The sequence below is a fragment of the Gossypium raimondii genome, chromosome 8 (genome assembly GCF_025698545.1).
Source record: "Gossypium raimondii isolate GPD5lz chromosome 8, ASM2569854v1, whole genome shotgun sequence".
In the NCBI taxonomy this organism is placed as follows: Eukaryota; Viridiplantae; Streptophyta; class Magnoliopsida; order Malvales; family Malvaceae; genus Gossypium; species Gossypium raimondii.
In genome coordinates, this window is record NC_068572.1 from 21660623 (window position 1) to 21684348 (window position 23726).

The 23726-nt window shown below is 32.6% G+C and overlaps 1 protein-coding gene across 1 annotated transcript; it reads left to right on the plus strand.

Moving 5' to 3' along the window:
- Nucleotides 1-17297: 17297 nt before the first annotated feature.
- On the plus strand, nucleotides 17298-18113 carry LOC128042856 (uncharacterized). Its single transcript, XM_052634125.1, has 2 exons — nucleotides 17298-17388; nucleotides 17471-18113. Exons 1-2 carry the CDS (start codon nucleotides 17341-17343, stop codon nucleotides 17963-17965), a joined length of 543 nt encoding a protein of 180 aa, XP_052490085.1. The 5' UTR covers nucleotides 17298-17340; the 3' UTR covers nucleotides 17966-18113.
- The last annotated feature ends 5613 nt before the right edge of the window (nucleotides 18114-23726 follow it).

Genomic DNA, 23726 nt, shown 5'->3' on the forward strand with positions numbered 1-23726 from the left:
GGCTTCTTAGGACTTTTCCTTATCTTTATTTCTATTTATTTTTCTTTAGATTTTTCTGCTTGTGCCGATTCATTGATTAACTTGTTTTATTCGTTCGTGTTGCGTTTCCAGCCCTTTTCAATCTTCAAGAAGTTGATCGGCACCCTTCTTGGCAGCAAGAAAATGTTTTCTATTCATAATTTGCAATTGATCTTGCCGCCCAATTATCCTATCTCTGATTCAATTCGGTTTGCTGAGTTTTTAAATTAACTTGTTGTTTTGTGTTCAATTGTCAGATTCGGCTGATTGGATTCTTTCTTGAAGTTCAATTTCGTGTTCTTGGCTTCCAAGAATCACCTATTAATAAGTGTTTCAGTTCTTGGCTGATTCTTTATTGTTTTGGGGTTTTTGTTTCAGATCTGGAATTCTAAGATTTAATTTTTCTGTTTTGTTTCAGATCTGAGCGTCTAAAGCTTTCGTAGGATTTTCCTGTGACTTGACAACTCGATCTTGGTCCGCGCGCGATCCTGTATCACAAATTGTCCTAATTGTGCCTCTAATGCTCGAATGGAAGATGAATTCCCTTGTACGATAGCTTCCGTGCGAGTAATATGCTCCCGCATAATCACCTCAAGAGTTGCTAACAGGTCAGAAGTAGAAGCTTGAATGTACGGTTGCTCTCGATGTCCTTGAACATTTTGATTCAGTATTGAAGTGTGTTATGGCTACATCAGATTTTGGTGTGGATGTGTCTGGCCTTATTGTGGATGTATCTGAGTGTGCTGATTGTAGTTCTGCTATTGTTGATTATCATTCCCTTGTCTTGGATTATAATTGCCCTGAGTAGATGTATTCCCGTATCTGAATTTCGTAGAATTTTGTCCAATATTCTAAGTTCCCCAAGAGTTGTCGTAAGAGTTGGCATAAGAATTGTTGCAGATGTTACTAATATAACAGACATTCTCTGCATGTTGTGGATAATATTCATAGATATGGTTGTCACTACAAATATCACAACAAAAAGTAGGAACATCAACTTGCTGAGCGACTTGTATAAGTGCAACACCACTAGTCCATTGCATATTTTTAATCATGTTTGTGAGAGAATAAACTTGAGCACTTGGTGCAGTTATTGCATCCAATTCAATAACTCCTGGAGTAGTTTTTGCTTGTGCAGCTCTAGAGATAGGGTATTGATAATCATTCTGAGAAATTCTCATAAGAATTCTCACAACATCATTATAAGTATAATCTAGCAGAGGGCCATTGGCTGATGCGTCGACAAGATTCCTTGTTTGTGAATTCAACCCATTATAAAAAATCTCAAGTTGTGTTTCTCGTTGAATGCTATGCATGAGATAATGTCGAAGTAAAGATTTATAACGTTCCCATATGGTGTGAAGATTTTCATCATCCAGTTGATGATAAGCAGTAATATCATTTCAAAGATGAGTATTCATTGTTGGCAGGTTAAATCACAAAATAAACTGTGTTACTAGTGCATTCCAAGAAGTAATTGATCCGGCAGGTAGCCCAAAAAACTAGGTACATGCTCTTCCCTATAAGGAATAAGGAAATAATTGCATCTTCAAGGCATCATCAAGAACACCTTGTTAACTACAGGAAGCACAGATCAATAGAAATGATTTAAGATGTCCTCCCGTATCTTCATGTGGCAGTCCAGCATATTGTTCATTAGAATTCAGCATTTGAAACGTTACTGTTTTGAGTTCAAAATTCTTAGCTTGGATTGATGGCCTAACAACTCTCGGTTGTAAATCATCCAAGATAGGTACTACTAAATCTCGTATAGTCCTATTTTGCATGTGAGCATCTTGCAGCAACAATGGGTTATTAACATTTTGTTGTTGTATCGGGGGTATGGCTGCATTGTCCCCTAGAAGAGCCATATTTCTTTATTCTCGAAGTGTACTTCGAACACTGCTTTTAATTTTGGATCAAAATCGGTAAGAAAATCTAACTTGCTTCGGGTCATAAAAAACCTAAAATGAAGTTGAAGAAATAGAAACAAAGAAAAACCAGTTAGTGAATACTAAATATTATATAATGAAAAAAGTGCAAAAACACAAAAAATAAAAATAAACATCAAACAAACGCCATCCCCGGTAACGGCGCCAAAAACATGATTGGCTGTTTAATGTCACAACAATAATGTCCAAGCGTACACTGTCGATGCAAGTATAGTAGATAGATGTGAGTCTGTCCGATATCGATCCCACAGGGATGGTTGCCTTTTGTCTATTAATGTTGGTGCAATAACTATATAGAAACGAGATAAATTGTGAGGATAGTTGTCGGAGCAACAACTTGAAAACAATAAAATAAAATATGCTAATGATAAATTGGGATCCCCAACATGAATCTTCAGCAGAATACTAAGTGCTCATATGGTATAAAAGGATAGGTGATTGTCAATGCAATAAATTTCAATGTATATCTTACCAAGCGTCATCCCTCTATTTAATCTGAGACTTAAACATGCACATTAACCTCACCTTCCGATGATGACAATATGACACTATTAAGAATAAGTGGACTAAATTCCTCTAATCCTCACTCAACTTCTGTTGTAATGCTTGTTGGCTAGAACTACCACTGCACTTTCCATTGTCAGTGACCACAATAACACTTCCGTGCTCAGAAACATTCAAACCCCAAGATTAAACAATAAAAACAAGATTGAATAAGATAAAATTTAACCAAGAATTCATGTGTACTTCCTACAAATAGAAAACAAAGAGTAATCACCATCATTTAGAAAGAAATAAGAAAGAATCGAGTGGAGAATACTATTCCTAGACAACTCGACTGAATCTCTCTATTCCCTCTTGTCTCACACTTAGGTCTTCTCGTCTGAAGCTAATCTGCATCAATTTTCATGTTGGCTCACTCGTGAGAGGCTTAAGCTGCCATAGCTTTAAGCTTCAAGGTACGATGAAGAAGAAGATGGTCAAGAAAAAGCTTTCCCCTCTCATTTTTTTCTTCTCATGTCAACCTTTTATGTCCCCCTCAAACAGTACAGGTCTCCTTTCCTCAGAATTATTAGTTCACGCATTTTTAGTTCTTATCCGGACAGCTGTTAGGTGCGACTACATTTCTAGACGCAATCTGGAATTAACTCATGCAGCGACATTAATGCAAAAAGATAGCAAAATTAAGGATAAAATAGACTAGGATTCATTGAGTTATAAAATGCAATTTACTAAACTGAAAATGGTAAAATATATGGTAAGGATAACTAAATGGGAACAATTTAACTAATAAGTAAGGATATGTTCTTTCTAGTGCTATTAATACATCTATAGTTAGTCAAGCCATTAAGTCTATTTAAAAAAAAACAAATAAAAAATTACCATATAGAAAAAAATAAAAAAATTATTATTTATATATTAAAAAATTATTAAAAATTATGAAAATTAAAAATTGAAAAGAAGAAGAGAATTGACTCAATTGGTTCAACTAGTTCTTTTAGCTTCTATTCAATTGATTTGTATTGGTTTGTGAGTCAACTGATTCAATGATTTTCGGTCCAATCGATTGATCCAATTTGGTTTTGAAAATATTGGTTTTGATTGATGAAAGAAACTTCTCAATCTTTTCAAGTTAAGCAAGTAGATGGTGAATTTTGACAACATAATTAATCACCAACATCTTGACCTCGAGAGAGCTAGTTTCGAGCATTGTTAACATTGCTAGATATTATAAAAGAAGATGAAAGAAAAAACTAGAAATAATAAAGATAGAAATAAAATAAAATAAAATAATTATAATTGTTTTTAAAGTTTATATGACGTGACATTTTATTGTTGGTTGAAATTTTTTAATGGATATCATTTTAGTGTAAAATGGGTAACGAAAGAATATTTTAGGTCCTACTTTTGACAAAAAAAGTGGGTAAATTACACCAACAGTCACCCAACTTTGATGCAACTGAAAAAACAGTCACTCTGATTTCAATTTAGTCACTTAACTTTCAAAAAATAACAAATCAGTCACTAACGTTATTGAAAAGTGACAAATTAGTCACCCATTAACATTTTCCGTTACAGGCCTAGCAAGACAGGTGACGTGGCCAGTTAGCTAGCTGATGTGACTAGTTAACTTGCCATGTTGGACGAGGAAAAGTTTCAATTCAGTAACTCAACTTTAAAAAAAAAACAAATCAGACACAAATTAGTCACTCATTAACATTTTCCATTACAAGCCTAATGGGAGAGGTAACATGGCTAGTAAACTAGCTGATGTGGCCAGTTAACTTGCCACGTTAGACGAGGAAAAGTTGAGTGACTTTTTTTTTGTCCTTCCGTTTCTGTTTTTTAATAAATGACCAACATTTTTACTTATTGCGTAAATGACCCAATATGCTTATACTTCTTCTCCATCCCAACAATCTTGTCGTCGCCGCCTCTACGACAACCATATTTGGCGTCAACATAGAGGAGCCACCACCCTATCTTTTTTTTATCTTTTTCAACCCCCATAGAGGAGCCACTATAGTTGGGATCTGACTGTCTTTTTCTGCTGCCTAAAGCCATTAACTCTAAAAAAACCAAATCGAAATGGGATTGGGGACAATTTTGGGCCAAACTATTAGTACCCACAACTAAATCATGATGAGAAAATCCTCCAAAGAAATATTCAAGCGATTCAAAAACCAAAACGACTTGGATTTGTCGAGATCTTCATGGGATATGATGATATAAACAAAAGGGTCACCAATTAAGCTAAACAAAACTAACTCCATTGCCAACATTATCAAGTTGCATAAAAAAATCAGAAGCAAAACAAGGGGAAAATCTAGACAATCATTTTTTAGAACAAAGGAAGTGGTTCCTCCAAAGGGACAACTAAAATACCGACAAGTGAAATTTTGGGTCGGGTCAGTGATTAGCAAGATCCCAAAGTCAAAATCGGACTGGATATTGTAGCAAAGAAGGATAAGAGATGGATCAGAAGAAGAGTGGCAGAGATGGTTGGCAATGAAAGTTGCGGTCGATGTGAGGCAAGCCCAATCCTTGGAAAGGGATTTGAATTGGGTTATGGATCTAAGGGGTAATCTAGAAACGATATCGAAAAAGGGCATTTTGGGGTAATGAAAATGAAGAAGCTGTGGTTCTCAGCTTTCTTCCTGGACAAGAAGAATTCATTAAAGGGTTTTTTTTGTTCCTCTTTTTAGGTGTTTGGTTTTTTGAAAGTTAGTCAGACTGATTTGTTATTTTTTGAAAGTTGAGTGACCGAATTGAAAGTTGAGTGATCGTTTTGTCATTGAGAACAAAATTGAGTGACTGTTGGTGTAATTTACCCTTATATATATTTTGGATTCGAAATAATGTGGTGACCGATTAAATGTCAGGTCACTTTTCTATTACAATTGTAATAGGAAATGGTTAGTAGGATTGATCTGTTATTTTTTGAAAGTTGAGTGACTGAATTGAAATCAGAGTGATTGTTTTGTCAGTTGCATCAAAGTTGAGTGACTGTTGGTGTAATTTACCTAAAAAATTTTAGGTACTAACTTAGGAAAAATATATTGTTTAGGTACTAATTTGTAAGTTAAGGTTTTTTATTCAAAATAGATTTAATGGTTTGACTAATGGAGGCACCAATTTGGGAAAAACAAGTAGTTTAGGTACTATTTGTGATTAGAAAAAATTTAGGTACCAAATTAAAAAATGAAATAATTTTTATACCAATTATGTGTTAAACCTCTAAACATTTATGATGTTATTACATTTAGGAATTTTAGAGTTAAAGTACAAATAATTATTTGTCATTTGAATGTATTCCTTTCAAACTACTTTGAACACTTTTTATTTAATATTTTAATTTTAAGTAATTCAAATGAAATTAAATAAATTTGAAATTGATTTAGATAATTTTTTTATTTTACAAAATTATATCATAATTTAAAAATAAAAGAAATGATTATAAACATTAACATTCAACTTGGAGTTATATATATAATGCATACTTTTATCCATAAACCTCTCAAACCCAAAAATTAAGGAAAAATACATGCTTGAGTACGACCGAATCTACATCCTTTTATTTGTTGCAATAACAATGTTGCCAAATGAGTTAAAGCTCAATCGGTTGATCGAGAGTTATTTGGAGTATAGATTAAAAATTTATTACACTAATTATCTATTAAATCATAAGTATTATAAATCATGGGCAAACTATACAAGTAGTCACTCAAGTTTTAGAGAGTTTCTATTTTGGTCACCCATTTTTTTCGTTATTTTAGTCACTCCCATTAGATTAATTGCAATTTGCAATCACTTCATCATTAAAATATCTTTGCTCACCAAATAATGTTGATATAATAACAAATTTAGCCTTCAATGTTTACATATTTGTCAATTTAGTCCTGATTCTAAAAATTGAAAGATTTTAAAATTAAAAAATATATAAGAAATTCAAAAGTTATTAAAATTTATAAAAAAATTTGAAAATATTATAAAATATTCAAAATAAAATTATAAAACTTACTTAAAAGTGTTAAATTTTAATATATTATTTAAAAATCATATAATGTGATTAAAACTTAAGTGATAGTTTTAAAAAAACCTTTTAGTTTTTTAGCTTTCTTTTTCCTTTTTCTTTAGGATGTTGTTGCCGCTCTTTTCTTACTGTCGTTTGACATTGTCTCCAACCAATCTCATCGCCAAAATGCTGCTCTTTTCATCCTCTTTTAAACTACTTAGTTAGATCGTTCTAAAATAACCCCAAATTTCATGAAATAGAACCCAAAGTCGTCGCCTTTCTTAGCTGATCTCCACCACTTACCGTAGGATGGTACAATTATTGAAAATTGATGTCAATGCTTCCATAGTGGATGGTGTTACAGTGGTTAGTTCCAACCATAGCAATTGAAGATTTGGGGCATACATACAAAAGGGAGACAATAGAAGATTTGGTTTCAACATTGTGGAAAAATGTGACAAATTCTTAACAAGAAAAAAATCTAATTTGCTCAGGCTGGAGTGAATCTCAAAGTCATAAGAAAATTCATTTCATTAAATGGGATTGTATCTGTAGGTCTAAAGCTCAGAGAGGACTTGACATCAAGGAGAATGTGATTCTTAATAAATCTATACATCCTAGTCTAGCTTGGGGTCATCTAAAAAGATGATTGTAACACCCTTAAAACCGTTATGTTATAAAAGTAGTATAAGTGGGAATCATGTATAATCTATTCCTTGGTAAAGTAAGATAAGGAATATAAATGATAAAAGAGAAGGTTGATGAATGCCAAAAGAAGTTGGACCAAGAAGTACATCATGATATATTCATTTAAGGTAGGGACTAAATCATAAATATGTGAAAAGTTTTAGGACCCAAGTATAACTGTTTGAAATTTGAAGGTTAAAATGTAAATATGAGGAAGTTAAAAGATCAAAGTACAAATAACTCGAAATTCCTCATGACACGAAAATGGTAAATAGAGACAAAATTGAATAAGTGGAGAAATATAAGGGACTAAATCATAATTTTACCAAAAGTGAATAGTGATTCAAGGATGGAATTGTAAATAATCATGAAGGGAAAATGGTTATTTCTCAATTTGGATAAATATTTCATGTAATAATTAAGAACAAATGGTGTAGAAATATTATTGGTTAAAATATTTTTATTATTTTATTTTAAGATATTTTAATATTAATTAATGATTAAAAAAAGATGAAAAGAAAAGAATTCTCTCCATCTTTCTTTTAATTTCACTCCACTACCATCCGTGGAGAAAATATGTTTTGTTTTCTTTACAATTTGGTCATTTCCTTGAATTTAATAGAGAAATCCTTGAAATTCTATTAAAATTTCTAGTAAAACCAAGTCTAAAAAAAACTAGTGAACTTAGATTTCAAGAAGGGAGATTGTATGTTCATGTTGGAGGAGAGAGAAAATAAAACTAAGGCTTGAAATTTAGAGAACAAGGTAAGAATATCAAAGTTCCATCATGTTTTCAAGTTTAATCTAGTTGAAAAAGTATATAAATGATGTTGAAGTAAAGATTTCTCATGGAAAGTTTTTTGGCATGTTATCGAAGAAAGAAATAGAGGAAGTGATTCAAGTGTTAAGGTGAAAAGAAAACAAGTGATTCAAGGTTTAAGAAAGGCAAGTACCCTTGAATTCTCTTTAAACCTAAGGACTAAAATGTAAATTTTATGAAATTTATGGTAAATTAATAAAACAAAGTGTAAAATAATTTTATATGTGAAATAATATATTATGATGACAGTTTAATTGAAATGTAATATGGTAGTGAATTAAACATAAAGTGATGTTAAAGTGAAATTATAGTAAATATTGAATTTTCATGATGTTAAGGACTAAATTATGAACATTGTGAAAATCATAATTGAAATAAGAGAATTGAAGTGCATAAAATTTTGATATGTGAAAAAGATATTATGATGAATTATTTGATTAAAGTGTTATTTAATAATGAATTTGAATGAAAGGTGAAATTAGAATGATATTATAATAATTATTGGATTTTCATTATGTTACGAACTAAATTGTAAGATATTTAGAAATAACTAAAAGTATTAAAATGTTGAGATGAATTATTCAAGTGAAGTGTTACATGGAAAAGAATTTATTTTGAATGACTAAGTAGTGAATATTGAATTTCGTGGTAGAAAGGACTAAATTAAAAAGTATGTGAAAGTTTTATGTATTATTATTTGATAAGTGAAAATGATATAGAGAGTTCAAATATATGATGTATTATGAACCAAGAATTTAGTGAATAAAATCTCCTGATTATTGTAATTGAGACTTACAATAATTATTTAATTTGTAAAAAAGAGGACTAAATTGAACAAGTGCAAAAGTATAGTGAAATTATGAAAATCGTGAAATATTACATAAATTATGAAAATGAGGACTAAATTGAACAAGTGCAATAATGTAAATTCAGTGATATTCTTGTGCCATTGTAGACTAATGTTGATCTTCATGGATATAGTTGGGATGTCATAGGAACCCGAGAGCTCTCGTGTTAATTGTGATATCCATGATATTTCACTTTGGTGCCTCCTATTTTGTTATGCATTTCAGTGTCCGTGTTTTCAGAACTTTTGTGCTTTGTGTATCATGATATGTTCCATATATCCATCTAGTTCTAACCTATCTAGCATGGGCTAAAAGTCGTGTCACACCTGGTTCTCATAAGGACCCGAACTCTAAGAAGAGTCGGGGAGCCGATTGTATATAAATAGAAATTTTTGGGTTGAGATATTTAAACACATAAGTGGTTGGCTGGGAATTGTTAGATTTCAAACATGATTTAGTTAGATTGAAACCAACTGGTTCCATAGTGGGAGACAAAATTATTAGGATTGAGTGGTGGTACTGGTCTGTGGAGACCGTGCCAATGGAGTATATATATAGGTGTGTGGGAACATAATTCTTCTCAATTTTGTTTACCAAATTTTCTCTCTAAAGCATCGTCTTCTTCGATCGTTCTGAAGAAGAAGAGGATGTAATTGAAGGAAGCTCTGCATGTTGTAGCTGTCATGTGAATTAATGTCTGGGAGTAGAGAAATTGGGGAAACGATCAGCTTTATTACCCCTTTGTACTCGTGGATTAAAGAAAGAAGTAGAGTAAACACTTTCAAAGCTTTTGTATAATTTAAGATTCTGGGTTTCTAAGGATTGATCACCTGTAGTTTAATCGATAATCTGTGTTGAGTCCAGGGTGAGTCCTATGATGATGCATGAACTTTGTAGTTTGAAAATGCAACATATGCGCAAGGTTGAGTAGGTAATTGAGTGTCCATAAGTGTGTCGGTATGCATAGAATGGTTGTGGAAATTCATATATAAGTTCGGCATGCTTCGTGTTATTATGTCTATGTAATCATATGCCTGTGTCTGTGTGCTTATAAATTGTAAAGTACGGAGGAAAAAAGTTATTGACGGGTTAGATGAAGTTAGGATTTTGGAAATGGTGTTTTTGTATATCGTCATATGGTGTTGCTAGGTGCAGATCGTCATGTACAAAGCTCCGGGCCTTACAGAGGGGACATTGCAGTGTTTAAGCATCAAGGTTAAAAGTGGCAAAATGGAAGAATGGATGGATGGATAGGGAAAAGGAATTCTATGAAGATTTCACCAAACGGTGTTGCTGAATGTAAACTGTGATGTGCAAAGGTCTGAGCCTTGTGGAGGGGGCACTTTGGTGTTCGAGCATCAATGTTAAATGTGAAAAGGAATGATATCGACTGGTCATTTGAGGCAACACCATGACGACGATAAGTAGGTTCCATAGAGCAACACCGCGACGACGGTAAGGTCCTTCGGGGCGACACCTCAAAGAGGTTTAAAGTGTAAGACCATAGCCCAGCTATGGCAACATAGAAAGTTCGCCAGGATGTAAACATGGGGTATACTGTGTAAAACCATAGCTCATCTATGGTAGCATAGAGAGTTTACCGGGACACTAAACACGGGGAAGTCGGCTAGGATGTTAAACATGGGTTCAGACTGGGTAAGACCGTAGCTTGGCTATGGCATCAAGTGAAGTCCGCAATAAAGGTTGGGCTAGGAAGATGACAGTGCAAGGTAAGAGAGATATCAAAGTATGATCTAATTGGAGTGTAACGTGAAAGACGAGTACAACTTGTCTGAGAATGCAAGTAAATGGGATAGTCCAAAGATCTCCCAAAATTTAAGAAGTTAAGAAAGGCGAGTAAGAACATATTAGTCTGCAAGTTTTGGCGAGTAATGTAACAACTTATTTTTTAATGGTGTCGAAAAAAGTGGTTTCGGTACCACAATTTTGATGTGTAGTCCTTAAATATTAATTATTTAATATTTACAAGGTTATTTGTTTCGTATTAAGATTTGGTTAAGAAATTGCAATGTTTAGATAGTTAATTAAGTAAAAAGGGTTAAATTGTAAAAAATGAAAAAGTTAGTTTATATTAGTTAAATGTGTTGAATAGCTATTGAAATGTAAATTGATGGACTTAATTGGTAAATAAACCTTCAATAAAGATAGTGGACAATTATGGACAAAACTTTGTTAAGTATTAAGTTAAATTAAAAGGGTAAAATGGTAAGTAGACAAATAAAACAAAAACAAAGAAAAAACCAAGTATCATCTTCTTCCATTATTCTTTTTTCCTAGCCAAGTACTTCATAAGTGAACTTGGAGAGCTTCGGTCAATCTTTGCTATTGCATGTAAGTGAAATTGGTCACTTTTTTAATGATTTTTATGTTTTTGATATCGTTGTGATGAAATCTAGCTAGTACATGGGCTATTTTGTAAAACTGTCAAATTTTTAGAAATTTAGCATTGATGATTTTGAATGTTTTTTTTTATGTTAGTTGGTTTTGTTGGAAGCTTGCCTGTTATATATGATTAAACTGTAAAGTGATTTATAACAATTTTGAGTTTAGGGACTAAATAGGTAAAATATTGAAGTTGGCTTGGTTTTCTTGTGAATTTTTGAAATTTAAGGGTTTTAATAAGATGGATAAAGTTCGGCTACATGGGTATAGGATATAATTGCATAAATAAGCTTGTTTTAGTCTTAAGGACCAAATTATATAAAATGTAAATGTTTGGGGCTTATGTGCAAAATTGTAAATAAGAAGTTATATGTATTAAATTGAATAGTATATGAAATTGAGGCTAATAATAGAAATAAATTATATTATAGATCTAGAACAAGTAGATAACTGAAGAAAAGGGAAAGTTGAGGAATAGTCCCTAAAATTTTGTTATTTCTGCAGTTTAGCCCTGGTAAGTTTGTTCGGTTTAATTTAGCATAAACTGAAATATTATATTGATTGTGAAATTGGTTGTTAAATATTTTTGGTATAATTTTTCTATTATAAACTGTTATAAATTGAGAAAGAAATTGTTCGAATGTTGTTAAACAATGATGTGATTTGAGCAAGATGAATGTAGGATAGAGTACAATTGACATGCCAATAGGTTATATTTCGCGTGGTATGGGATTGAATTGTGATGAGATGATGATTATTTACTTGTTACTGTCCACTAAATATATCGATGGTCCAACATTTGTTTCGACCTATTGTGTTATATTTACAGTGATTCTAGTGTGATACCGGGGGTGGATGTAAAGCCATCGGGTTTGACACTTGGTGCCTGCGTGTTTTCGGAGGGATGATAGCCTACGGGCTAGGCACTTGGTGCCAAGGCGTATTTTCGGTTGGATTGGCTCGTTTGAGCTTTCTGGTGTGTTTTGGGTGGATGACCGCATACTCATATTTGTTATAATTTGCATCAAGAAAACTTTCCAGTGATCAATGAATTGTTACTGCTTTGTATAGTGAATTTCATGATTTTCGATATTATCGAAACTTGATATTGGATGATCTCAGTGATTGATTATATTATGTTACTTGTATATGGATATGTATAAACTCACCTGTTAAATGACTGTGGTTGACAGGAATTATTGTTTGTTAATCTTGTTAATGTAATTGCTATGTTTCTACGGTAAGTTTTATCATTTTAACCATTGAACTTAATAAGCTTTATTGAAGCTTACTCGTGTATTTTTCTTTTATTTTCTTGTAGACATGTTTTTATGGAATCAGGCAATCAAATAAACTCAAAGAAGCACACTATCCGGATATCTTTTTTGGTAGTTTTTGATATGTTTATCTCTGGGTTATATGGCATGTAGGAGTGTTTTGTATCAATGTTGAATACATACTTTTATGTGTTACATATTTGGTTGATGTAAGCTTGCTTAAACTTGATTTTAAATTACTTATGTATGTGCTTTTGGTGTTTGGGATGAAATGCGTATATAACTATTTTTTTGTTAGTTAGTATAAATCTTTTGGAAAGGTTTGAATTATGGTAGGATTGAGTGTGAATAGATAAGATGAAATGGTAAGTTTGGTAAGTGTTTTTATGCTTGAACTATAAGGGTGCGTTTGTTTGCTGTAAAATGGTTTCCGAAAAACATTTTACACCATTTTCGGTGTTTGTTTGGGAGAAAATGAATTCTTTTAGGAAACCATTTTCCAGAACACGGTAAAATCAAGCCCATTCCTCCGGAAATTGTCTTACGGCTTCAAAATTGGTAAGACATTTTCCATTCTTCTCTAAGCAGACATTTTCTGTTCTCTTCTAAGCAGCAGACATTTTCCATTTCTCAAAGCTTCCGCCTCTCCTCATCTCTGCCTTGCCATCTCTGTCTCTCAGCATCTTCCTTCTCCATCTTTCTGCTCCATAGATCTGTCGATGAGTCACCCAAAAGCTTCAAGTTTTTTATGAAATTGGTGGTTTTTTGCTGGATTTTCCAGAAATCGGAAGAAGGATGAAAAGTCATCCTCTTCTTCCCTACACCACTCGACCCCCAATTCTTCACTACAGGGAAGCTTTCCCTTTTAATTTTCTTGCTATTTTCTCTATAAAAATCTCAACATTTCTACCTTCAAAGCTTCAGTTAGTAGATGCGATTGACCCGATTCATTTCTTATCTCTTATCGTTTTTTTATTTGTTTATTCCTTAGTTGGAATTTTAACTTTATTTTATCGCATTTTGTTGTGTAATTTTAGGGTTGCTGAATTTCTTAAACGAATTAAGAAACCCCATAACTATTCTTACTATTGTTGTATTGTGTTTCCATTGTCGATTTTATTAGGCATTCATGGCTGTCTATTAACTTGCTTGGGTCGTTTTTGAGCTTTCATATAGGATAGCAGATTAGTAGCGTCCCATGTGGAGATTTTAGCTTCACCAGTGGTTAAATAATCCTTTTTTTTTCATGGAGACAGTAGATGTTGAGCTGAAGTGGACTAAGAGCATTTCCAGTTCCTCTAATTTTTAAGTAGTTTCTGAGTACAATGATGTTCCTCTAATTTTTGCAGGGCTATTGAGCACCCAACTTTTTCAGCACTTACAAGACCATTGTGTGATCTGTATTCAACTTATTCCTCCCCTTCTAGTTGCAACGATAAAAGAAACTCAGGGTATGTAGATGTTGTTGTAGTTCTGAATGCCGTGGGTCTTATTTACTGGAGTAAATTGTTAATGCTTTTATTCCTTTGCATTATAATTGATTCCATGGTTTAGTTTTAGCATTGAGTTAATGGATTAAAAGGAAGTATTGAGGTGATTATCCTTACTATTAAGTTTTTGTTTAAAAATGTCAAATAGAGAGACTTTATGCTTGAGATTTGATCTTTTATTTCTTGAATATTAAAAATTGTTAGCAACTCATATATATAGAGTTTATGCTTGAGAAACAAACCAATCAAAAATACCAATAAGACTTTCAGTTCAATCAAAATTTCCTTAGAAAATTCAATGTTAAAATGACTACTAGAAGATCTCCGCCATAACCAGCTTTTATTGTTTAGTTCAAAACTTAAAAAGTTGATAATTTTTTAAATTTTTCTTTAATTTTCTATTTTACTGATTTTTTTAAATACTACATATAGGGTCTGTTTGTTTGGCAATATCTCATTTCCGTGCAACAAGCCAATATGCATGGCACTGTCTAATAAAGATATTTGTGACAGTCCCCTGCTTTCTCAAATGATCTGAGAAGCAAAATTTTCCCCCATTTGAATCTAATTTAACCATCTTGATTGGAAGGAAGGAAGGAATAACTTTTAGTCTAATGGCTCTGCCTTAAAAACATGAAGTTATTATGAATTTTGGCCACTAGATTGAGAATTTTCCATCCTCCCCCTGTTTCATTTTCCCAACCTAGCATTTGCAAATCTTAATCCTTGTTGTGATCCCATTGTTGTTTTTAACATTTATCTTTCAAGCATTTTGGATACTGTCGTTTTGTGCAAATTTCTTGTTGATTTCTCTATCAATTAAGAGGAGCTCATCTCTTGTGTTTGGGGTCTTGTTTAGAAGATTTTTGCCCCTCATGATGTCTTTCTTCCTTATGAGCTGTTGTAAATAACCTGCTTTTTGTCATTTCTTTCTTCCTTACTATTTAAGCATACGTAAAGCATTCAGGAATTGTTCTTCCAAAAGTTCAGTTTTTTAAAAAAAAAATTTAAAAACCAATGAACTAAACCAGGCAAAATTTAATTTCAGTCATGAAACTTCTCATAATGTACTGGTTAATGGGCTTACAAGTAGAGAAAAATGTATCGCAATTAGCGACCCGTATATTATAAATGGCAAAGAAAATCGAACACAAAAAATTTGGCGAAATAAAACTTATATAGGCTTGAAGCGACCATCTTGATCGACTATGGTGGCCCTTTACATTCTATTTTTATTCAAGTCACATTTGAATATATAAACTAAATAAAAATTTGGTATAACATTATTTAATTGTATTGTAAATGCCAATATTAGCAATTCAGGTACAACAATAGCAAAAGCAGCTTTTTTGAGTTTTCTTCTTTAACTAAAGCCGCTTTATGGACAAGCTTAGTCCAATTTTTAGCCTTAGAAATTGAAGTGACAGAACCGATTTTTTCATTTTTCAACTTTCAATGCTTTCATTTTTCATGCTTTCATTTTAAGTGGTACTTTCAATTATGTGATCTTATGAAAATCTTGCATCTTTTTGTAGTGATCATATATTTGTGTGGCATTATTTTGTGTAGATGGATCGTAATCAACATCAAACCGCAATTGTCGAGTCGTGGCTTCAGGTTTTAGCTTTTGGGGCTCTTTGGATTAAAAATTAGAAACTAGGAAGAAAATTGCTTCTCGCTCTCGTGTGAATCGAGATTATGAAAGAGAAAATTATATTAATAGTATTTTATATAGTGGTGACCAGCATTGTATTGATGTGATAAGGATGAGACCGATCGCTTTTTTTAATTTGTGTGATATTCTCAGTAGGAATCATTTGTTACAATCAACAAAATCTGTGAATATTAGGGACCAAGTAATTATATTTTTACATATAATTGGTCATAATGTAAGGTTTCGAGTGATTGGATCTAGATATTATAGATCAACTGAGACAGTTCACCGTTACTTTAGGGTTGTATTGAGAGCTATTTTGAAATTGTATAGACTAGTTATTAGATTACCTGATGAGTCAACTCCTAGTGAAATTAGCAACAATCCAAGGTTTTATCCTTATTTTAAAGATTGTATTGGAGCATTGATGGAACTCATATTTGTGCATCCGTTCCACTTAGCACGCAAGGAAGATTTCGTAGCCGTAAAGGGGGGACGACACAAAATGTATTGGCTGCCATTACATTTGATTTGAAATTTTCCTATGTTCTAGCTGGTTGGGAAGGTAGTGCACATGATTCTCGTATTTTAAGTGATGCACTTTCACGTCCAAGAGGATTAAGAATTCCGGAAGGTAATATTTATCATAAAATAGCAAATAGTTCTAATAAGCTCATAATTTATTAGTATTAATTATGTATTGTAAAATTGTAGGTAAATATTATCTTGCTGATGCTGGATATGGCATCCAAAATGGATGTATTACCCCATATCGTGGTGTCTGATATCATTTAAAAGAGTTTGGTGCTGAAGGGCTTGAAAATGCAAAGGAACTCTTTAATCTTCGTCATTCATCATTACGAATCACTGTTGAACGTGTTTTTGGGATTTTGAAGAAACGGTTTCGTGTATTAGATGCTGAACCATTTTGGAATTTTTAAACTCAAGTAGATATAGTTTTGGCTTGTTGTATCATTCATAATCATATAATGGGAGTTGATCCTAGTGATTTACTTAATCAAGGATTATCTGAGGCGTCGAGTCCGATTTGATAATATCAACTCTCACGAGCGAGAAGAAAGACAAGAAGTAAGAGAATGGTCTGCTAAGAGAGATGAAATTGCACAAACTATGTGGACTGATTATATGGCTAGAAATATTTAGGTTTAGGGCTTAGGGTTGTTGTTTCTATGTTATGTATGTTTTAGTATTAAAATTTTTTGAATGTTGTTTTTGTAAATGTTGGTTGGATAATGATATTGAAATTTTAGTTTGTTGGATTTTGATATATGTCTTGAATTTGTTAGATATTGATTATGTTTTAAGCTTGTTGGATATTGAATTTATTATTATGTTTTAAGCTTGTTGGATATTGAAATGGTTGAATTTTTGTAGAATGGGTAAGGGCAACAAAGAAGGGACCTCCAAGCAATTCAGGTGGACAAAACCAATGGAACATGTTTTCCTTGAAATTCTAGCAGAGGAGGCTCGAAAAGGAAATAAACCTTCTAATACTTTCAGAGCGGTTTCTATTAATCGAGTTGTTGACGCCATTTCGAAAGATTCCAAGTCCAATGCGATCTGAAGCATGTGGAAAATCATTTGAGGACAATAAAAACCCGTGGCGATTATATGCAAAATTCGAAATGAAAGTGGTTTTGGATGGGATGATAACATGAAAATGATCACATGTGATAGAGCGACATATGATGCAGCAGTGATGGTAATATATGTATATATATATATGTTAAGTATATTTCAATTGTTTTTTACTTGTTATTCTAATTGTGTATAATATCCAACAGGCACACAAGAAGTATGAACCATTTTTGAATAAAAGCATTGATCATTATGATGAAATGGCTGTGGTTGTTGGTAAAGATATGGCAACAGGGAGTTTTGCCAGAACATTTGCTGACATAGATTTGGATGATGGTAATGAAGATTCAATGCCTGTAGACTGCAAAAATGAAGAGGCTGAAGAGGTAAGAACAAATGTATCTTCATCTGGCACATCCAAACGTAAAAGAAAAAGTGGTCAAGAAAGTCTCGTTGATGATCAAATTAAATTTGTGGGTGAACAACTTGGCAAAATTGCTAATGCTTTGGAAAAATTTACTGCCGATAATACATCACAGCTTTACGAACAAGTGATGTCGATGGAGGAAGAAGGATTTGATGAAGACTTCTTGTGTTCTGTGCTTGATTATCTAGGGAGTCATGAATCAGAGGCCAAACTTTTTTTAGTTAAAAATAAGAAGCATAAAAAAATTTGGCTTCAAAAATTTTCTCAGGGTTGAAGATATTGATACATTTATGTGGTGTAATATTATGCACTTGGACAATGTTCTTACTATGTGGTGTACCATTAATTATGTATTTGGATATATGTGGTGTAATATTATGCACTAGACAATGTTGTTACTATGTGGTGTACCATTAATTATGTATTTGGATAATATTATTATTTCTAGTACTCATTGTGATTTAGTAGAAATTTATAATTATTCAATACTTGTTTTTTAACACAATTACAAATAATTTATTTGATATTAGTTTTTTCAATGTATAACGATTAATATTGTAGCTTAATAATTGAGTATTATTATAATTAAATCATTGCAATATATGTAAAACAATTTATTAATATATATTAATAAATATATATTAATATATGTAAAACAACTTTTAGGAAAATATTTTGAAATCATAACAATGAGAAAATATTTTACAGATTTACCAAACACGGAAAATATTTTCCAAGAAATCATTTTACAGAAAAGTAAAACATTTTCCAAAAATCATTTTACGGAAAACATTTTACTGCCAAACAAACAGACCCTAAGTTTGAATGCAACTTATTTAGTATGAATTGTGGTGTCAATGAGGGCACATTGGTTAGGCACTTAGGTTGGATATTTTTGGCATGTTTTGAGCTTGTTTAATTACTGGTAAATGGGTTGCTCGATGTCCAAGTAAGCACGTTTTTGTAAACTTGCATTTGTAGGCATAATTAGGGACACATGACATGAGACACGGGCTGCCACACAGCCATGTGCTGCACATAGTCTCTTTACATGGCCATGTGTTTCAAGTCAGTATGTAACACGATCTTGGACACGGCTTGCGACACGACCGTGTGAACCAACATCGAATTAAACATGGTCTAGCACACAACCAGTAACACGACGTGTGAAAGTATTTCGAATATACACACGGTCTGGCACATGGCCATGTTGCCTTATTTCGAATACTCACATGGGCAGACACACGGGCTGGGACACGGTTTTGTGTCTCGTACTTCGAATGCTCACACGATCTGGGCTATGTCACATGGCCGTGTGACCCCTATTTTAAAAAATTGTCAAATTTTCCAAACTTTTTTGATTTGTTTCAAAATAATCCCCGAACATTCTCAAACTATTTTTAGGGCCCTATAGGCTCGATTTAAGGCCTATAAGTGTTCTCCTATCTTGTTTAAAATGAGTCATTGAATGTATCATTTAATTTTCATATTTGTTTCTATTTGAAGTTACATATTTTGAAATGTACTATAATACTCTGTAAACCTAATCTAGCGACGAAAATGGGTTAGGAGTGTTACAAGTAAACCCGAGTCAGGGAGTGAGAATAAGAGGATAAAGCAGAACCTAAACCTAAGGGGTCTACAGGTAAAAGACATCCTGGGCGGTTAAGTACGCCAAAGTTCACTTGGGAACAATGATAGCATAACAAACTGACTAGTAGATATTATCAGAAACCTATAGAGGTGAAGGATGTTTGACCAAGAGCAAATAACGCCGATAGACCGCGTGGGGCTAACAGGAGAAACGTCCACTAGGGACTAACCTAGGATGGAAAGTCTGTCAAGAATAACCAGGGGGAGGATTTAAAATTTGATGAAGTAAATTGAAGACAACCAATTTTAGATAATGACATTCACATCCAATGTTGTGAATAGAAAAGGAAGATAAGCTCGTTAGGTAGTAAGGGAAATTAGGATGAGACGGAACCAGGCCTGTACCATAGAGGACTATTACCATAATAGAACATGCTTATGTCTCAAATACAGAATAAGCCCACCAATGGTAAGCTGCGGGAAAAAGAGGGAAGCATCAACCTCACCGATGAAATATGTGGAAGGCATCAACAACACACTTTCATACATATAATTTACAATCATCACAATCTCAAATAGCATATAAATACCAACGCAACAAGTCTCGAAAATAACATATATATACAATGACAACTATGTACATGCAATGTATAACCGAGCGAAAATGGAAAAAAGTCTACCAAATCGTAGAATGGGTAGTGTGGCTCTGATGTGATCTGGTCGAACCGAACACAATCGATGATCTATAGAGAAGGAAAACGAAACAACTGTAAGCATACTAATGCTTAGTAAGTTTGTACAGAAATAAAATTCACTTACCTTAGCATTAAATAATTAAGCAATTGAAATTACAGAGATACAAACATAAAATTTCCCTTAGCATCCTTATGTAATTTCACACAACAAACCAATTGGTTAGTTCCATATCAAAACATGAACATAATATTCATTTCATACATCATTACACTATACCATTCTATCGTATACTTTTTAAACATACTAATCGTAAAAATTTACCTTGAAATCTAATTCAATCTTTCCGATCATTACCTTTCTGTTTAATTTAACATTTTCGTTCAAAGAATAGTAAAGTAACCTCGAATACACGAGACTTAAATTTCTCACACGAGTTGTGAATGTAATTTCTCACACGAGCTGTGAATATAATTTCTCACATGAGCTGTGGAGAATCCGCAACACATGCAGGACCTTAGCCATTAGTAAAGACTTCCAAAGCTAACACCTGGTTCCTTTTAGACCCTAATGATATGTCATTTGTATCCTAATCGTTAACTAAGTTTACACGGGCCTTAAATCTATTTCTGTACCAATTCAATCATTATATCATTATTGTGTACATGTAACATAATCCAATTAACAATCCATATTCCACCCATATCACATAATTATTCATACTAATCACATATACCTTACTTTGTAATTTAGTCCTTCCTATGCCAACAATAATTATTTTACAGCAACTTAACTCGCAAGGTATTAAATAACACGGTAATAAAAAAACATTAACAAAGTAAGTATCATACGCACTTACCTAACCAAAACAGCAACAAACACGACCTCGATGAATATTTCATAATTTTTTCTTTTCTACGTTTATCTACCAATTGGTTCAATTCTTGATCTATATAATAATTTTAATTCAATTTATCAATTCCAGCAATTTAAAAACATAATATGATATGCATGGACTTATTTTTTAATTTTCAAAATACCCCTGAAGTTTTGTATTTTATTCAATTTAGTCCTTAAAACCAAAACAACTATAACTTTCACATTTGAACTCATTTTCAATCCAAATTCAATTATACCCTTCTATCATCCTCTACTATCAACTTCTATCAACATCTCATGACAGTTTACAATATTTTCATTTTAGTCACTATACTAAAACTTGACATATAACTTTACAAATTAGTCCCATTTTTCATTTCTAAGCTTATAAACTAACATTTTAACACCAAAAGCTTCAAAAATCATCAATGGTAACATTTTAAAACTTTAATAGTTTTAAAAATAAAACACAATTTAGCTATATCAAATTACAACTATTTCAAAAACATAAAATTTATGCAAAACGGGTTAAAATGGCTTACCATACAATGATTTAGAGCTTGGTTGATTTTTACTTTTCTTCAAAAATGGAGAAACGATGGTGGGAGGGTAGGAATGAAGGTGATGGCTTATTCTTTTAACTTTTCATAATTTTAACTTATAAAAAATATAATAATTTAATTAAATCTATCATTATTTTAAAACATCATCATTCTACCATTCATTATTTTAAACCTTATACCGTAATTAACTATCTGATCACTGATATTACTAGACCCAAACTTCATATATTACTATAATAAACTTGTAAATATTAAATAATAATATTTACATACTCGATCATCAAAAAATGGGGTTTTGAATCCACCATGTTCAGTACCACTAGAAATGGGCTGTTACAACCCTAAAATTTGAAATTTTACAATTCAGTCCTAATTCGATCTCGGGTTAACTTCAAGGCTTTCGTAAGCTTGTCTAAGGCCCGAGAATTTGTATTTACTGTATTGTTTTCTCATAACTCTCACGGCTTATGATTAATGATGTGCATTCGTATCTAAATTGATCGTAGTTGCTCAAGCAACTAATGTGATACACTGTAGCTCGAATCTGACATTTGGGTTGAGTATAAGGTGTTATAGAAGTTTCTATTCATCGATCGATAACAACTTGACCTCTTCCGGACGTACGAGCATCTAGAGTGTACTTCTTGCAACCAAATATAAGCGTTAGGCAGTTTCCACAAATATACAGGAACGATTGAAATATAGTTTATACAACAAAGTATGGAAGTACTCTGAGGATCATACCCAAGGGAGGAAAAACTAACTTATCCTAACTTTGACATTAATAGACCTAATTTGTAATTAAATTAAATTATATTAATATATATCTTGAGGTGATGAAAACACATATTATATAAAAATAATTTAGATGCATAAAAATAAAAATGGAAAACTAATTTGTAGATTTAATAAATTCTAAGGGCGAAAGATTAACTCGTTTCAATGGTAGTAACTAATTCCTATTTTAGGTTCTATCCAATCAACTAGCTATTAACCTAGCAGGATCTCTCGATCTTCCACTAAACTAATGAGTCGACAAGAACTACTTATCTCTCGACCTCACAATCCAAATCGGATAGGAATAAGGTGTTCGCGAATAGACAACACCAATTTTGGGTTCATTCCCACTTAGATGACTTCCTAGGATTGTCAGGCCTAGGGTTTTAAGTTCTTCTTATCCCAACCAACTTATCTACTAAAAAACTCTATATAGAAACTAGTTACTCCCACATCCACTCGGTAATCACCCATAAGGGGATTAGTTCCTCATGGATCTCATAAACATCATAAACTAGAGTAAACAGATCAACATGGATAATAAATCAAAAGTACAGTTTAAAGTGAAATCTCAATTTATATTGATAAGCGTACGAACACAATCCACAAAGAGTTGATGATAAAACTAGAATTGAATTACAAATAAAAATAATCTAAGTACAAAAGAACCTAAAGAAAATTAAAAACTAAAACTAAAACTAAATAAAGTTGTAAACTAAAACTTGGATAATCATCCCCTATGAAGTGTTCAGAGAAGTCTATTTATAGATTTAAGGTTAGCCATCGTCCATTGACCTAACTCGGTTGATGTTTTCACGTTAAATTTTGTTGTACGAACCAAATTTCCTTGACTCCTTAATCTTCCACGTCAAGGCGATATCGAGACATCCTCTGGCCTATGTCGCGACACTGGTGGCAGTTTATAGGTTTAGGCTTGATTTCAGGGTGGTGTCGTCACACAGAAGGCATATTGCTCTCTTGGGTGCTATGCTCACTATGTTGCGACATCAACCTTTTTTGTTGCAAGATTGTGGCCAGTCTTATATTCTCATGCCTCTAAATGATGTCCTGCACACTTACCAAATATGTTAGCCTTCCTTTACGCCTATTTTGGCCCCTAAGGTCATATAAATAGCTCAAATCACACTTTTTATTAATTACAAACTAAAAGTGAAAACTAAGTAAAATATAACGAAATTGCTTTCACACAAGCTCCTTAAGTACGAAAAATGATTTAATCTACTAGAACAAACTGTGGCAGATTAAACTCCTACACACTTAATTCATTACTTATCCTCAAGTAAGAAAACATAAAATAAAATAAAAGATAATTCTTGAGCAAGTATAATACAAAGAAGATTTTTGAAACACATAACTAGGAATAATCATACATACACGTAACTCTGGCATGATATGTACATGACTTGCCATTTTCAACCTTAAACATCTAAGTTCAGTATATTACAAAGTATATAACCAAAAAGGTCCTCAAATGTATTAATCGATCGATAAATCATACAAGTAATATGA

Excerpts from the sequence above, each read along its gene's own strand:
- LOC128042856 (XM_052634125.1), top strand. The coding sequence starts at position 17,341 with ATGAAAATGATCACATGTGATAGAGCGACATATGATGCAGCAGTGATG. Across the intron at positions 17,389-17,470 it reads CATATGATGCAGCAGTGATG|GCACACAAGAAGTATGAACC; the intron begins GTAATATATGTA and ends AATATCCAACAG.